This window comes from Bactrocera neohumeralis, chromosome 4, assembly GCF_024586455.1.
Source record: "Bactrocera neohumeralis isolate Rockhampton chromosome 4, APGP_CSIRO_Bneo_wtdbg2-racon-allhic-juicebox.fasta_v2, whole genome shotgun sequence".
Classification (NCBI taxonomy): Eukaryota; Metazoa; Arthropoda; class Insecta; order Diptera; family Tephritidae; genus Bactrocera; species Bactrocera neohumeralis.
This window is the reverse complement of record NC_065921.1, coordinates 7,949,982-7,968,998: the sequence shown is the minus strand read 5'-3', so window position 1 is coordinate 7,968,998 and position 19,017 is coordinate 7,949,982. Positions and strand designations below refer to the sequence as shown.

General features: G+C 37.4%; 2 protein-coding genes across 4 annotated transcripts in view; both read right to left on the bottom strand.

The window, feature by feature from the left end:
- Nucleotides 1-19,017, bottom strand: part of LOC126756875 (uncharacterized) — a 375,204-nt gene that overhangs the window by 132,181 nt on the left and 224,006 nt on the right. The gene's annotated exons all lie outside the window — the stretch shown is intronic.
- Nucleotides 3,279-4,157, bottom strand: LOC126757528 (protein insensitive-like). Its single transcript, XM_050471510.1, has one exon. It carries the CDS (start codon nt 4,155-4,157, stop codon nt 3,279-3,281), a length of 879 nt encoding a protein of 292 aa, XP_050327467.1.

Sequence of the window (19,017 nt, the reverse complement as noted above, 5' to 3'; positions counted from 1 at the left end):
GCAAGGGCCAAAAATCTGGCCGCTAATATCTGTCAACATTGATGCCTCCCTTCCCTTATCGTCTTCAATATACATATATCTTGAAGACAATCGGTGGCCTCAACATCAAAGTAAAGGCCAAAAGAAGTTCCAAAATAACACCACAGAGCCTCCGCTGCCTTCGTTTCGGCCACGCGGCGAATTACTGCCACACCCCCTGGGTCTGCGTTTTCTGCGCTCGCGCCAATGTCACGGCTTCATGTACTCTTTAAGAGCAGAAAGACGCGAAACTCACTTGCTTCCACTGCAAAGGACAATATCGCGCTACCTATCTGGGCTGCTCTAAGGCCCCAAAAAAACATCAAAAAAGGCCGCCCCCCAAGATCTCCAAGGCTCTTCCACAAAAAGCCACTCGTCCCACAGAAAAGACCACACCACAACTCCAATCCCAAGGATGTCCTCTTTCTTACGCCGAGTTTGCCAAAAACGCAACCAAAAACCATAATCCAGTCCCGAATATCGCTTCTCACCTTGAGAAGCTTTTTCGGGACTTCTTCATGTCCACCTTCTTCAATACCTAACCGTGGTCTAACTGGAACGCCAATGAGCTCACTACACCCAAAAAGACAGAAGTCGTCCAAATCGTTTGCATCACTGAGACTCAAATCCAAGCGCAAAAAAATCCCTATACATCCCGAACTTCACAACCTACAAAAACTCCAGCATCAACTGTCTTGCCACTCTCAGGTGTGAGAAAACCGATCGATTGAGAAGACCCTTCCGTTCCCACATAAATAATTGTTCGTGCTTCGCTTTTTTAGCGTCAAATTCCCCGGAGGGCTTCTTGCCCCCAAACTGCTCTTTCTCCCTCTTCCCCAACATATTCATAATAAACTTTTGATTAGCTTTCTATTATGTTGTAAAAGTCTTCCTCTACTTTTAGGAGCGCTTTATTTTCTGTCGAGTAGTTCATGCTTTTGTTCTTTATTGGTTGTACTTTATTAATGTAGGAGATCTTTAAATTCAGTGAGTTCCTTGTTAGGCTTGTTGGACCCTAAAATATTAAGCCAATGCTGTATCATTAATATCTTTGCGTTTGTTGGGCGGAAAAAGAAACGAAATTCTATCATTGAGTGCGACATTTTTCATTCTGGTTCGTATTTAAACTTCAATGACTTTATATATAATTTTTAAATCTTGAAACGGTTTTTTCCTCAGACGTGTAGTTGTCAATGAGGCAATACTTTTTTCGGAGCAGGTCCTTCGACAGCCGTTACTTTATTTATACTTAGTTTGGTTTGTTAGTTTTTAAGAAGCAGAACTAAGTTTGCAAATCGTGTACCATAAATGTACAAAAATAATGGTTCAATTGGTTTACGACCTAACCGAATCACACAAAAGACGACAGTGAAATCCATCGTTTAGTGGATCAACCAGCCCAGCAGAATCGGTAATTTTAGCCGCTATGGACCGACGAGAGCTGCCCCCGCCACAATGTCAAAGTCGTGATTCGCGACCTTAACGGCATGATAGGCAAAGAATGTATCTTTGGATGATATATTGAGGTTAATCGACTTTGCCGGGAGCCTAAATATAGTTATCTGTAGTACAAAATTCCAGCATAGGAAAATTCATCAAGCTACCTGACTGTCGCTGGATCCAAAAGCCACCAACCAGATCGATCAGGTTGTGATAGACACAAGACACGTCTCCAATATGTTAGACGGGCGTACGCTCCGAGGTCCTGACATTGACTCTGACTCCTAACGTGTTCCAATCAAAGTACGCACCCGCCTCTGTGCAGCAAAAAACGCACGTCAACAAACACAAGGAAGGTTCGACGTCGAGAAGCTGCAATCACAACAGACAGCTGAGCCATTTTCTACTCGACTTGCGTCTTGCTCTTTGAGCGCACTCATCAGCATTTGAAGCTCCTCACGTACATCTTCAAACGAAACCATTGGGTTTCGGAAAAAGCAAAAGAATAGCTGGTACGATAAGGAGTGCCGTGAAGCAGTGATACAATAAGATAAAATAACCTCACAATGTCACAATCGACCATAACACGTGCGGTATGGGATAGATGCCGAGAGTTGAAGAGGGAAGCGAGACGCACTTGCAAACAAAAAAAGAGAGAGGCCGAAATGCGTGAGCATAAAGAGCTTGACAAGCTGGCCGACAGGGTAGTGCTCGAAAATTCTATGAAAAAATGCACCAAAAGGTGATCTAGTGACTGATGCCCAGAGTATATTGAAATTATGGAGGAAACATAACACCAAGAGATGGTGAACAGGTACAAACATCAGCTTTTCGTCGATTTCAAAGCTGCTTTTGATAATTCGAAAATTAGCTGACTTTATGCCGCGATGTCTGAATTTGGTATCCCCGCAAAACTAATACGGTTGTGTAAACTGGCGGTGAGCAATACCAGAAGATCCATCAGGATCGGGAAGGACCTCTCCGAGCCGTTCGATACCAAACGAGGTTTCAGACAAGGCGACTCCCTATCGTGCGACTTCTTCAATATATTGCTGGAGAAAATATTCGAGCTGTTGCCTGAATAGACAAGGTACAATATTGTATAAGAGTGTACAGCTGCTGACGCACGCCGATGATATTGATATCAGTGCGTTCAACAACGAAAAATATTATTGAAATAAAATTTTGGTTGACGCTTTATGCCACGTCGTAGGCTTTTGACGTGGTCTCGAAAAGTGTATCATTAACACCGCTGACCTATTTTTTGTGGGGTCATGTGAAGTCGCTTGCCTAAAATGATAAGGACGAGGCGCTAGGCTCTTTGGAAGAGAATATTCGACGAAATGTTTCTGACATACGGCCCGATCGTTGCAAAAGGTGGTCGAGAAGCGCCAATTTGAAAACATGACGGCAAACCCTTATCATTATAATAAAGCTAAATTTTTGGTCATAACCTTAAATATTACTTCTTTTCGAAAACCAGATGTCTAAACAGACATATCTATAGACATACATTACTTGTATGTGTTTTGTAAATTTTCGAACCAACACCTGAGGTAACGGTAATGCAAGAAATAAGTTTAGTAATTTTTTCGGATTTTTGGAGATTCATATGGTATACTATATAGTAAGATCCATTGGCTTAATATAGAGAGAGTATAACTTTGAATGAAGAAATGCTAATACTCCTGCATAAGGAATAAGATAGTTAGAAAGGAAAGCTTTTTAAATATTCATACGAGTCAGATATGTTTTTAAATTTTTCGGAACTACAAATAACATTCACACGTAACATAACATATATGTATACATTTGGGTTGCTAAAACAATTTACTCGATAAATGATTCATAGCCGCACACTTTTGACTTATTATTATACGGATTCTACCTTCGGAACAATCAAATTTCTGTTTCAAAAAATATATTAAATCCTTAACTTTAAGCGGATCCAATTGACCTTTAAGTGGACAAATGCGATCCTGCAAACTTCCGAAAGAATTGCCACTCAGAGTATGTGTGGCAAGTGTTTCGCGGTCGAACATTAGATCCAAAAGTGATCGCGTGGCACTTGATATGCCCTTCCACTTAATTTTTCGCAAATCTTCTATGGGTAATCGTGTTCCATTCGGTCCTAGTTCAAAATCAGACAACCCGCCATTGGTAGAGAAGACTTCATTCACATTCGCAATATTGGAAAGTTGGTTTTCCTTATTCCGTTCCTTCACCTTATTAAGTGCTTTCTGTACTAACGCCGTGTGAGGTGCGGTGCGGACACTTTCTTGTAAATTTGAGGTATTCAATGTACCCAATTCGTCGATTTTCTTCCCGTGTAAAACTGCAACGAAATCTTCAAAGATCGGTTGAAGAGCCATAGATCGCATAATCTCATCAATGCTGTTATGTTCGCCTAACGCAGAGTCTCGTAACGGATACTGTGGTATCCGTATCATTGGTGGTTTTACCACACTTGGCTGTGCCTCTTCTTGAACTGTTATATTTTCGTTTGGCTTCGACTTTTTTGCCATCAAATTGAATTCGGTTTGCGAATCCCTTTGGCGTTTTGTTGGCAGATCTCTTTCAATGGGTACTAACGGTGGTGGCTCATTCACAAAAGCTAAAGTCAAATCAAGTGCTATTTCTGTCAATTCAATATTCTCGGTTTCTAATACAGTATTATTCGTACTGGTCGCGGTGTCCATAATTGCAGCGTGTTTAAAGTGTTGATGTTTCAGGCTCAATAGTTGGGAATGTTATGATGATGAGTTGAAAGATTTATCATATTTATACAAATTGGCTTTTATGGAAAAGCAGAAAATATGATAGCTTTTTTGCTTTGAAAATACGAAATAAAAATATTAAGAAGGGAATAAGAGAAGAAAATTAATGGATATTGAATTCAGTATCTGAAAATGGAAAACATTAGCAACCAATCTAGGAGATATCATAAATTATTAATTCGGAAAGTGTGTACTGATTTTAAGAGGCGACTTGTCACGCTTCAAGGTCACTAGGCACACTTCGTTATATTTTGATGTATTTCCAGGCACTTCAGCTGAATTCAGTTTAAAATGTGAATGATAGTTGTATATAGCAAATGTGTACAAGTGACCATGATTACCTCAAAAACTTTTACAAGAAAAAAAATATTGCGATGTTCATTCTGAATCACATTTTATAAATTTAACTTGAGTGGAATGAACTGAATAAAACCTTAAGCGCAAGCTGTCAAAAACATATATTTTTAATGCAACTAGAGTTGCCATGCTGTTACAATTAGTGAAAATATTATATATCTGATTGTAGCACCTTTCTAGTTCTAGTTTTAATTATAACATGAACTTAACATTACCTAATAAATATATCAGCATTCCTTTCAAAGCGAAGAAGTTATATGTTCGAAATTATATTCCAATTTTTTCGGTCGTAACAGAACCTGTAATTCAAGACTTTTCTCTTCATTACTAGTTCTCATTGTAATTAAATAAAGCGGAACCCTGGTCTTGAGCTCAAACAATGGGGGTGGAATGGCTTGAGAATAAAACAAAGTGAAGTAGAAACTGTCGTTTTTCTCATTTCTCGCATCTCTTGGAAACTCAAATGTAAAGCATAAACAAAAACAAATACCAAAGCAAATAAAAAAAATATTCCTGCAATAACAAAAACACAAAACTACTCGTATGTCTGTTTTAGTTTGCACTTCTTCACACTACAGTTAAAGAAAATCTAAAAGAGTAGACAAGTTGAGTTGTTGGTAGAACTGCAAGACCTGGCAAAGTGATCTGGAATATTCCGAAAAAAGTGAAAAATAAATAAATAAAAATAATAAAACCGGTTAGCGAGATCAGAATATACTTCACAAATAAAGAACTTTTTATACAAGAAACTGATTTTGTTCTGTCATTTTGTATGGCAGATATATGCTATAGTGGTTCGATCTCAACAATTCCTTCAGATATTATTACATTGATTAAAAGAAAGACCACACGACGACTTTATTTCGATCGTTCAGTTTGTATGGCCCAATATCGGCGGCGGAAACCAAGAAAAAACTAAAGGCCAAAGGATCTTCCAGTACTACCGAGGAAGGGTCTCAAAATTTTCAAAAATCGACGCTGTTAATCCATTATATCAGAAGCGTATCCGATGTTATTCGTTGATGTTGAATACATCATCACAGATTTAGAACTGGAACTACAACAATTGTCAAGTTCAAAAGCTACTAAGTTTAGGAGCTACTCCCCCCAATGTAATTTCCCCAAAGGCGTTTTTTATAAATTTGTTTGGAAATATGTTTACGGTAATCGACGGAGCAGTTCTTTCCAAAAAAGCGTTATAAATTCTGGCAATCAGCGGATTTATTAACGTAGATATGGGTTCAATAAATTTAATATTTAAAAACCTTAATTTTTAGATTTTAAAGCTGCATTTGACAGCACAAAAAGTAGCTGCCTTTATGCCGCTATGTCGGAATTTGATATCCCTAAAAACTAATACTACCAATACCAAAAGCTCCGTCAGTAACGGGAAGAACCTCTCTCCCTCAAACGAGGTTTCAGACAAGGCGACTCACTATCGTGCGACTTAAGCATAATAACTCTTGCCAACAGGTGCTACTTCAGACTGAGTAGGTAATTGAGAAGTAAAGCCCTTTCTCCCCGTACAAAGACCAAATTCTACAAGTTACTCAACAATGACGTCCACTGACTAACAGGCAGAGGTATGGACGATGACAGCATCTGATGAGTCGGCTTTATGAGTCTTCGAGAGAATAGTTCTGCGGAAGATTTATGGTCTTTGCGCATTGGCACGACGACACTGACATATGTAGTTTAGCGAATTTAAAGACAGTGGTTACGCTGGCTAGATAATGTCGCCGAATGGACGAAAACACTCCAGCTCTGAGAGTATTCGACGCTATATCCGTCAAGTCAAGCGGATGAAGGGGAAGACTTCCACTCCATTGGAAAAGCCAGGTAAAGAAGGACCTGGCTTCGCTTGGAATCTCCAATTGACGCCAAGTAGCGAAAAGAAGAAATGATTGGCGCGCTGTTGTGAACTCGGTAAAGCGGTGTTTACGCGAATAAAGATGACGATTTCGTCTGTTCCAAGTCTGGACCATATTCGAACATATTTTTAAAGTGATCTAATCATGTGTGAAGACGATTTTTTAGCGTATTTTTATTAGTGGGGTACCAGAGATGTATTTGAGGAAGTTTTAATTCCAAATCTGAATGATCGATTTCCTCAGATGCCGCTGTTGTCGTGTTCCAAGGAGTTGCTTTATTTCTGTTGACATTTTGTTCTTTAACATTCCTGCTCATTTCAGTTTCAGTTTCAAGTTCTTGTTTCTGTTTTAATTGAAAAGGGACCGAGGTCAGCATCTCGTCATCAGTGGTGTTACTGTCAGTAGTCGCTCCATTTTGTCTTATATAAAAACCCATATTGTTTGGTTCTACCACCTCGTCTACGTCCATATATCAAGTTTTTTAAATGTCAGCGGTTAAAAGTGAAATGCGCATAAAAATTACAAATTTGCCATATTTATGCTTTTCTTCAGGAGGTTGAGCTTATTATTTTTTTAAAACGTATTTTTATTTAAAACAAAAATATGTAAAAATTAATAATTTTATAGAAGTTTCCGAAAGCTCTATTCAAAAATCATCTCCATAAAATATTTGTATATATTTTTTTCGTATATGGGAGTCGAAAACAGACCTAGCTTCAACCAAAATGACCTCACCTTCTTATAAAACATATGTTCTGTAGAAGGCTGAGCTTATTGCTTTGAAATTGTTATAATCAAAAACATATTTTCCAAACTTCTATTATTATATGTGTGAGAAGAAATTAGATGTAACTCGATTCAAGATGGACATAACCTTAAATAGCAAATTCATATCATACCTTCGTTTTCTAATTAAAACAAAAACAAAATACACCTATTGTACAGGGGAAGTCGCGCGTTGAAAATTTCTCAACAAATACTTGGTTGTAAGCAGAGTATGCGCGTCTACGCGGAAAAAGTCAACCTGCTAGCGCTTAAATTAAAGCGAAACAGATTAATCAAGGCTTATCTGTCGTCTGTAGTGACATTGCGGCTGTTACGCATATAAATCTAAATTCCCAAAACAAATTGCTGATAAATTTACTGTTGCGTCTGCAGGCGTTGAATACTGGCATGTCGTGATTCCACCAAACCAACCAACTTGACTCGCTTATCTTGAGACAATTTTTTCTACAAATTCCTACAGTTCACTCGAGCTGCTGCTCGTCGTCGTAAAGTTTCGCCGAAAAAATGTAAATTGATGTCATATTTTACGACAAACATGTAAAAAGTATAAATGACGAGGCTGAAGATGCCAAGGAACATCTCCATGCAAAGCAAGAGAAGCGAAATTACTGAGGGGATAGTGACGATAATTTAAAGCGTTGCATACTTTAGGGGGTGGAAAAAGTACGCGGCTTGGCTTAAGGTAAGTGAAATGAAATAAGATTAAAAAGAAAGTAAAAGTAAAATTGGACAAATAAAAAATAAAATCAATTAAAAAAAGTTAAACTGATTACTGTAAATAAATAAAAAAAAAAAAAAAATAAAAATAATTGAAATTATGTTGAATTAAAAAGAAAATAAAATAAATATAATATTTAAATAATTGAACAAGGAAAAAATTTTGTTTATCTTCACCGTAGGTATAATACCGGCCGGGACAGAATCCCAACAGAAATGCTGAAAATAATCGCTGCAGAGCGACCGCTAGTTCTATTGAATATAAACAACGCCTGCCTCGAAGACGGAAAATTCCCTGAACACTGGAAAAAGCAACGGCTGGTGCTTATGAGTAAGGGAAAATGAGGTCCCAACTTGCCAGCAGCATACCGTCCACTAAACCTGCTTGACACAGCAGGAAAACTCTATGAAAGGCTACTTAAACCCAGACTCGAAGCGGCTATCGACGAAGCCGGAGGACTCTCCTTTAGACAACACGGCTTTAGAACCGGCAGATCAACACAAGGAGCTACAAAATACGTAATTGAAAGTATAGAAGCTGCACTGGGTAGATGGCAGAAATACAAAAGAATAATGTTGCTGGCGACTTAAGATGTCCGAAACGCCGACTACCTCAGAGCCGTGGTGCGGAGCTACCCCAGAAACAGAAAACTTCTGTACGAAACTAAAAAGTGATCACGACAGATGGCAACCACGTCAGTAGCAGCACAAGAATCCATTTTAGACCCAGGCTTGTGGAACATCAGCCTCCACACTATACTAAAACTCGAAATGCCGGACAAATCGCACTAAATTGGCTACGCGGACGACATTGCAGCAGTAATTACAGCACGAGACACAGAAGAAGCGCGAAGAAAGCTTAATCAGGTCATGATACGGACGCAAGCATGTCTCTACTCACACAACCTCCAGCTCCCTATGGAAAAAAAAACAGTTCTATAGTACTACTGCTTACAAATAGGCACATACCCTTCGAAATAAGTATGCAAATGAATACGGTTTTTCATAGGACACAAAATGCAGTAAACTATCTAGGCGTTAGATTGGACCCCAGGCTAAGCTTCTGGGTACAAATCCAGCACGCGACCGGAAAGGCAGCGAAAATCGCATTCCAACTTAGCAGATTAATGGCCAACAATGGCTGTAACCCTCAGTCAAGAAAAGAGAAAGTTCCTAATATCGACGGCATTCAGCGACCTATTTTATGGAGCTGGGGTCTGGGCAGATGTGATTAAAACGGAAAACCAGCGTAAGGTAGTGACCACAGTGCAACGTACCGCAGCCCTCAAAGTTACATCAGGCTACCGAACAGTGTCAGGCGATGCAATATTAATTATAAGCGGTAATGCCCCAATCGACCTTGCGGCATATTAAAGGAAAAAGCTAAGGGAGCTAAAGAAAACATGCGAAAATAACAAGAGCGCAATAGATAAAATAAAGAAAGTTATAATAACAACATGGCATCGAGAATGGGAGAATGAGAGTTGCGGCAGATGGACGGCCGGACTAATAAAAGTGCTATACTTATGAATAAGCCGTAAATTTGGAGAAGCCGACTCTAACACAATCCAGCCGTTAGCCGGTCACGGATACTTCAAAAGGTATCTCTACAGAATAGAAAAAGTCGAAGAGCCGTCATGCCTATACAACGACGCGACAGAAGACGACGCTGAACGCACATTCTTTGAATAGAAAAGTTCTCCACACAAGGACTTGATTTTTATAGGTCAGTTTCTATGATACATAGCTATATGCTATAGTCGTCCGAAATCGGTGATATCTAAACATAAGTAATTTCTTGATGAGAAAAAGAGACTGTGAAAATTTTGGAATGATATCTCAAGAACTGGGGTATTAGCTCGCGTAATTGAAGACAGACCCTGTTCAGAGTAACCTACTTCAAGAAATTAAAATAAAATAAATTAATTAATTAAACTGAAATTACTAATATAGCATACGAAAATAAAATTTGGGCCAAAATTTAATTTTTTATGTATACTTTTTTATTTATTTTTTCTTCTAATATACATTTTCTTATCATTTAAAAATCATTCACTTTTGCTTAAGAACTCTTCATTAGAAAAATTTTCAGTATTAATTTTTAGTTACATTCAAAGCGGCTTTTTCTTAATCAATCAATTGTTCGCTGTGAAATTTCAGCACTCCGTGCGCTTTTCTTTGGTACCACACCGCTCTCTCTCTGTGCTCTCTGCACGGCTGTGCTTATTTGCCTGTGCGTGTCATGTTACCATTGTTATCATAATGAAATTTCCAATCTCCTTAATTTGGCAGCATAATGGCATAGGCAGCTATCAATCATCTTCGGTGGACGGAGACGACAACAACGCCTGCTGCTGGAGTTTATCACAATATGAATTATGTACACCTCACTCCGTACAGGCATGTCTATATACAGGCACTTATTGGGTGACTGCAAAGGCGCTCTTAGCAACAGTCTTCAATCGTGTTGTTGTTGCTGTTGGTTTTTGCAATATTTTCTTGTCGCTCGGCTGGGCCGAAAGCGGTTAATATTGATGATGGAGAAATTACAGCGACAAAAACAACAATAACAGCAAGGAAAACAACAACAACAGCAAAGAAAAACAAGCACAGAAATTATTGGCAAATTCTTGGCCCAGCGACGAAGCGAAGAGCGGGAGTAATGTTGAACAGACGGCACTTAATTTTATAGATTGTGTCAATATTTTTTGCAGCGCTTACGCTTTTTATAAATACATTTATATACTAGTTATAAGTAAAAGTATGAAAATATGTGCGCATATTTGTTGTTGTTTGTGGCTTGTCCGCCACAGTGTTTTCAGCATCATTTGCTGTGCAAATATGCGTGACGCGGCGGCGAAATCGAAGGCAGAAATCTATGCGCCGAAGATGACATTCACCAAAGCCTGCAATAACTAACCAGGCAGTCGTCGTCGCCGATCGGGCACGAGCATGCTGCAGAGTCGCCAATTGCTGCCACAGTGGCAAGTGGAAAAAATAAATAAATTTTGACAACCATTTATCAAAACAAGTTGATGGCAAAGCGAGCAATCCAACGCAGCAACAACTACTGCGAACTATTTCGTTCAGCAACCATTTTTGAGTATGTATGTGTGTGTGTGTGTGTTGACTGGTATCCATTACCACAAAGTACATAATTGAGTGATTGAAGTTTGAAGCTTTGAGACTGTGGACCGTTAACCATTCACTGTTGACTGTTGATAATGAACTGGTTGATTGAACGGCACTGCAAATTGCTTGAATTACAAAGAGAAATTGTGCGGAGAACTAGAAAGTGGCATGAAGAGGCGAAAACGGGAATTGGCAAATTTAATGAGCAAATATGGAAAACATGCTGTGGGAGGTCGTGCAGAAGAGGTGTATTTTTGTTGTTGTTTTTTTTTTTTACTTAGAAAAACGAGAACATGATTAAAACCCCATTTTATTTTTCGCTGATATACAGCGATCACGCTTAAATTAGGTTTATAGGTCGATCCTAAAAGGACTCCTTTCCGTTATGCTACATAAAACTCTCAAAAACTAGATCATAAGATCCTTGAAGATCATCAAAGCGCTTTGAGACTGTTACAAATTTGGTGAGACGGCTAATATCAGTTTAGAATATGTCTACTGGTCCGCCGAAGATAAGACTGACGAGATTGTGAAAGTACCTGGATGTTTCCACCTCATCCACACAACTTTGACATCTTGAGTCCGACAACATAGCCTTACTCTCCAATAAGAACTCCTACGATTGCGGGAAGGAGAGCTCAGGGCGAGTAGTTCAGTATATCATATGCATTCTACTCTGGCTCAAAAGTATCTTGAGGTCGCACAGTAGCGGGTCGTCGACCAGTGCTAAATACAATCCAACTAGTTCCAATTCCGATGTGAGCTCTCTTTAGCTCATTGAGTTTGCAGTCACCAACGATTCCGCTATTACTGGACACTCAAACGAGTTTTCTAGGAACGTAGCTTGATGCTATTTCTAGCGAAGAAGGAACTTCTTGGCTAACTTTAAGCGCGCAGCTAGCGAACTTAGTTCTAATCAGAATGAGTGCTCACCTACACGATAGAGGTTGCACTTTGTACCAGTCCGCCTTAACAGCAGCCACTTCTAGAGGAAAAAAACTACAGTGGTCCGGTGGGCTAAAGTTAAATTCTCAAATTAATAGCAAGACGAGAATTTCAACGTTTTTTTACCCGTAATCCTTTATATATATAGCTTCTCTGAGCTTTACAGCGCACTTCGCAGCAATGCAACTTTTCCCTTGTCAATGCTTTACTCGTACCAAAAGATCCAAGTCTTTTGGAAAAATTACGTCGATTAGAGGTCGGAAAAGAGATGCTTTATACCAATTGCTTAAAAGTAAAATAATTTCTTACAAATTATAAACATATATTTTAAATTGATATCAGTAGATTATAAGTTATACCAGTTGCTTACAAATTATACCAAATCCGTATAATTTATACCAAATGCTTAAAAAGTAGTTGCACACAATGGAAACCAATTCCTTTAAAGTTACATTGAATGATTATATATTATACCAGTTGCTTATAAATCATAGAAAATACGTATAATTTATGCCAGTTGTTTAATAATAAAGAAATAGTTTATAGATTATAAGAATTCTTTGAAAGTTATATAAGCATGTTATAAGTTATACCAGTTACTTACAAATTATACCAAATCTCTATAACTTAAAGCAGTTGGTAAAAATTTATTTGATTGCAATGCGCATAAATTCCGTAAAAGTTAAATTAGCTAATTATGAATTATACCAGTTGTTGAAAAATTATACCAAATCCGTATAATTTAAATCAGTTGCTTAAAAATAAAGAAGTTTCCTTAAAAACTTGACTAATTCTCAACTTTCATGATGATTATAAATTATACCAGTAGTTCAAAAATTATGCCAAATCCGTATAATTTATAGCAGTGATAATACTATATACCTGTTGCTTAAAAATTATATTTTTACATTATATAGAACTTAGGTGAGAATCCTACATTTATTAAACGCATGATTACTGGTTATGAGAAGCGGGTTCATCAATATGACGCCAAAAAGTCGCCAGTACACATCTAACTTGAAACTGACTCAAAGAATCTAAGAAATGCAGACAAGAAAACATGACTTGATAACTTTCTGAAGCCATTTATAAAAAGATTTTATGCAAAAACGAAAAAGATTACTGCAATCCATATAATTAAATGCGTAAATACTTGTTCAACAGTGAATAATGCATAAAAATCTGTCACAGCAATAAATCTAATCAAATACCAAAAAAGATATGAGCCCACTTGACTTCACCACATATAAAAAATGCAAGTGTGTTGCAACATGAAGATCACATGCTATGCCAAGTTGACATATTATCGCACTTTTCACACGGTCATTAATCACAGCGAACACACACACACATAGGCTAACATGTAGGCCACGCCCCCTTAGCCACATTAGCAATTCCCAGTTAGCATGGTTTATAACACCGCCCGCAGACGCATCATCGCTCTCAACTCTTATGAACAAGAATTAAATGGTGTGAAATCGCGTAAAAGACAAATTTCTTTGCAACAATTCTCGCGAGGGCGCGCGGGTAGGCGGGAGCTTTGTTGAAAGTAACTTTTATGAATCTGATTTGTGTGTGCACCAAGCACAAACAAAAAAGATTAACTTGAGTGTCGCTAAAATAAATTTAATCGCGCCTGGCGGTGAAATACCGGGGCGTATACGTAACATGAGCACTCGAGTAATTTGCTTTGCGTTCAGCGCCTTTGGTGCTGTGCAGCTATGCCGAAAACAATGTCCACTTGCACATATGTATGTTGCTGACTTTATGTCATAGGCTACGGTTTAACATTGCACTCATTTTCTTTACTCAGCTTCGCTCTGTGATTTATGATTCTTTTATCAAATGTGAGGCTTTGCGAGTCGATTATTTTCGTAAATGAAATGTCGGTTTGTTTCAGTAACCTCAGGCATTTGGTGCATTGGTCGAAAAAGTAATTTAATGTGAATGCTATTTAAAAGCTTATATGAGTAGTTGTTCTTTATAATTTGCGAGTTCTCGAGGTTTATTAGAATCTTAAAATTTTTTTTTAATATTTTGGATGAAATCCAAGCCGAAGAATTTACTTGCATAGTGAAAGTATGAGTCAGTATTTTAGCAGCAATTAAGATTAAATCGTCGAATTATTATATTGGTCTTCAGATTTTGAAATATCGATGCACACGTCCTTTTCTGCCCAAGAAAGTTCGCGTTTATTGAAACTGCCTACATGGGATTACTAAATTTTTTTTTAGATTTTCATTAACTGGCACTGAAATTAAATAACTTTGATTATACCAGTTATATATTATCTAGATCAAATCTTAGTAATTTATACCAGTTTTTTAAGAATAAAAGCAATGCTTAAACATTTAATAAATTCCTTGAAGTAATCGCAGGTTTTTATAAATTATACCAGTTGTTAAGAAATTATACCAATTCGTATAATTTATACCAGTAGCTTAATTGCATGCAGAATATAAAATTTGCTTGAAAGATATATCATACGATTATAGTTTACAGCAGTTGCTTACATATTATACCAAATCTGTATAATTTATACCAGTTTTTTAAAAATAAAGGAATTACTTATAAATTAAAAAATGTCTTTGAAATTGATATCAGCTGATTATATGTTATACCAGTTGCTTACAAAGTATGCCAAACCCATATAATTAATAGCAGTTGTTTAAAAAATAGTTGCACGCAATGGAAACCAACTTTTTTTTAAGTTATATTAAGTAATTATAGGTTATATCAGTTGCTTTTAATTTATACCAAATATGTATAATTTATGGCACTTGCTTTAAAGTAAAGGAATTACTTATGAATTATAAAACTATCTTTGAAATTGATGTCAGCTGATTATAAGTTATACCAACTTATACCAAATTCGTATAGTTTAAACCGTATGCTAAAAATTAGTTGGATACAATGTATGCAAATTCCTATAACATTATATTAGCTAATATTAAATTATACCAGTTCCTTACAAATTATACCAAGCCCATATAATCTAAAGCAGTTACATAAAAATAAAGTATTTTCTTAAAATTTACCAATTCATTATTTTCAATGATGATTATAAATTATACCAGTTGTTAAAAAATTATACCAAATCTGTCTCATTTATAGCAGTTGCTAAAAAAGTAATTGCATACAACGGAAACCAATTTCCGTAAGGTTACACCAGCTGATAATAATTTATACCAGTTGCTTATAAATTATATTTTTGTAATCAACAATAAATTCGGCCCATTATTGGTTTAGTAAACACAATTGTTATGCTATTTGCCAACGTTCTAAACTCATATTGAGCAATCATAGATAACTGTAAATTTCATAAATGATAAATTTATCATTAACAACAGCACCAACTAACGGTTTCGCGGCATATGCTGAGCGTCCGAAATTAATGAAGTGCCAAAATGAGAGAGTGGAAGTCTCGAATTCGCGCAGCGCCTGCTGCTGGCCTGACAGATATTAATGAACTCACCAAAACTACCCCACTTTCACAAGCGCCATATACTTTGATGGTATAACCCACCATAGGGTGTATATCAAATATCAATGTGTCCACATGTGAACCAGTTGTTTAAGGGACGCAGGGGGGCGGACAAAACATGTGTTTGCTGCACACCCTCACCACCCCTGTTGCGCGGAATTTACAAATTACTTAATCAGCCGCTGCAAATGCTTTGTATCCGATTAGTTGTTGTTGCCGCGGCGAACTTTATTTACTAATATGTATAGTTGTTTATTGTTGTTGTTTAATAATATGTGTTTTAATAAGCGCGTTTTTGTTGCTTTGGCATTGCGGTATATTTTTGCGCCGCCAGAGTTGAGCCACGTCACGAAAAAACAATGGCGGTTAATTGTGATTGTGTGTCCATGTCTATGTGTAAGTGTGTCAGTGTCGACCAAACTGTGGGGCGTTGCATGGGCAAACACAATTGATTTATGTTTTGCGGTTTTTTACAATTTGCCAAATTTAAACACTTATTTACAGTGGTGTGTGGGCGTGTTTATTTGTTGCTGGCGCTTGCTCCCCGCGGATTTTAAATGAATTTGTCGTTTCATGTTTCCAATTAGTATTAGCATTATTTTTGGATAGACGATTACTAGAAACACACACACATATATTTACTGCGTGTGCTTAAAGCCTGGAGTTACTCACACACACTGTCACACATACACTCAAAGGCGATGCTTTCAATTAATTAGGAATTTTCACATTATTGACCCCAGTGTGGGGCTGTGAGGTCAGAAGCGATTGGATTTTTGGTTATTTGTTAATGCGTTCGCCACCGCAAATTGTATTGCCGTTACTCTGGCAGCTGCGGCAAGCATCAACATTAACGGTGAATAACATTACAGATATAAATTGCTAAAATATTGAATTTAACGCCTAAAAGCAGAATTTGTGTGGGCATAATGTAATGAGCTCATCTGAGCAAATATTAATTGAGTTGCGCTTTAATTAATAACTGTGAATTTATGAAGGAAATAATTAACCAGTCAGTAAAAAACATGGATTTGTTTATGTTTGTATGTGTAGCTGTTTCCTTTGGGCTCATAAAAAATATGAAACCGATTTTCTGTTTTTTTTTAAGCTTTAACGTAATTCAAAAGGTTAAAGAGCAAGCTTCGATATTGTAGAAGGTTAAACCATTTGAGATACCAAACTTTTTGATGCATTTTATTAAAGAAATAATATCAAATAACAGGTGTCTAAGGCTAAAACAATATTTTAAATGAAGTTGCCATTGTCTGAAAAATGTATTCACTAAAAATATTGGTTAGTCGAAAAAGTCTTTTCGTATTTTGTCAATAGATGTCGTTGCAGTCGCATATCTCCAGTGCTACCAATCACATTGTGTCATACCATATAGTGCTGGAAAGGTGAGATTTTAAGCTTCATTCTTGGTTTAACCAAAAAAAAATTTAATTCCGGAAGTGGAAAAAAAGTTACAGCTGTTCAAAAATGAGTGAAAATAATGAAGAAATTCGCTATATTTTGAAATTTTTGTATAAAAAAGGGAAGAATGCCACGCAAGCCACCAATGAAATTTGTGAAGTTTATGGAGACGATGCTGTATCAGTTCGTGTAGCACAACAATGGTTCGCTCGCTTCCGTTCTGGAAATTTCGATGTGAAAGATGCACCTCGCTCTGGTCGACCAATCGTTGAAAAATCGATGAAATTACGGAAAAGATTGACCAGGACCGTCACGTAAGCAGCCATGATATCGCTAAGGAACTTAACATTCATCATCAAACGGTTTTGAACCATTTAAAAAAGCTGGCTACAAAAAGAAGTTCGATGTTTGGTTATCACATGAATTGTCTGTGAAAAATTTAATGGACCGAATTTTTTGTTAAAACGAAATGAAATCGAACCATTTCTGAAATGAATGCTTAAATTAGACGAAAAGTGGATCAAATACAAAAGTGATGTGCGAAAAAGATCATGGTCCAAGCCATCCAAGTCCAAGCTCAACAAATGGTCACAAAGCCAGGATTGACGCCTCGAAAGGTTATACTGAGTGTTTGGTGGGATTGGAAAGGAATCATCCACTATGGGCTGCTCCAGCCTGGTCGAACGATTGATTCTACATTTTACTGTCAACAACTGATGAGATTGAAGCAAGCAATCGAAAAAAACGGCTAGAACTAATTAACAGAAAGGGCTTCGTTTTCTATCAGGACAATGCTAGACCACATACATCTTTGATGACTCGGCAAAAACTGGGAGAGCTTGGCTGGGAAGTTTTGACGCATCCACTATATAGCGCTGATCTTGCATCATCACTCTACCATTTGTTTCGGTCAATGAAGAACTCCCTTAATGGAGTAAAGTTGGCTTCAAGAGAGGTATGTGAAAATTACTTGTCGCAGTTTTTCGCCGAGAAACCAGAAAAGTTTTACACTTATGGAAGGAAGTTGAAGTTTGATTCGAAATAGGAAAAAACTTTTTTCGACTACCCAATATATCTTTTATGGAGTCTCCCACGATTATTTCTTGGTATTACAAGCTTTATGGCGAAATTAGTGTACCTTGTTAAGCGTTTAATAATATTTAGTTTCAGAACCCTTTTAATTTGAATTTTCTTTTATATATAGTATACATATAGCTACAATTTGCTGATCCAGAAGTCGATCAGTGCTGGCTGATTTGGTCTGAGGCCCAAAAGTTCATTATTGAACCACAAGATGCCAACGGAGCTTCTACTCAAACCAATGCCGCAGTTCTTGAGTACAAGTACTTCCCTTACAAACTCATCAGCCTTACGGTCTGCTGCAATACCACATAAATAACTCGATGCTAGAGATACGTAGGCTAGACATCCTTCCAAGAGTTTTGAGTGGACTGCCAGCGAAGTCAAGGCTAATATCGATAGTCACCACTTTGAAGGAGACAGCATTCCGAAAAAGTAGTTATACTGCTACCTTCAAAAGTGCAGCTGACACTTTATGACAGTGTATTCATCCAGCAACCCTCCATCTGTTAAAAAAAGCTTATCGCTCGTTTTCTCCAGCGAGTCCTTCCCTGTCATGCCTTCTTTGAAAGTATGAGAGCAGATAAGAGACAGTTAGGGCTAGGTTTGGTGACGTAGTTATCCAAGTAACGAAGGTTTGGCGACCTGGTACTCCAAGTATTTTGGAATAAAATGAAAGTGTGCGAGGTTTCCAGGGTATCCGACCGCATGATCATCTAAGTATACAGATTCTCAGACAAGAGAGGCAATCTCACGAAACAAACAATTTCGTAGAACATTATAGGCCTAACTACGGTTTAATATAGAGAGAGTTTGCTGAGAGTCCCCACTTTTGCCAATGGCTCCAGCAATAGCTGCCAACCCTACTCAAAAAAATTAGTTGACTACTGTTTCCAAGTAATGTTGTTTTTCTTTTTGTTTTGCATTTATAAATACCATACATTGTATGAGTGTAAATAGCTGGCTAACAACTGAGTAAGCTTGTTTTAAACTTTCT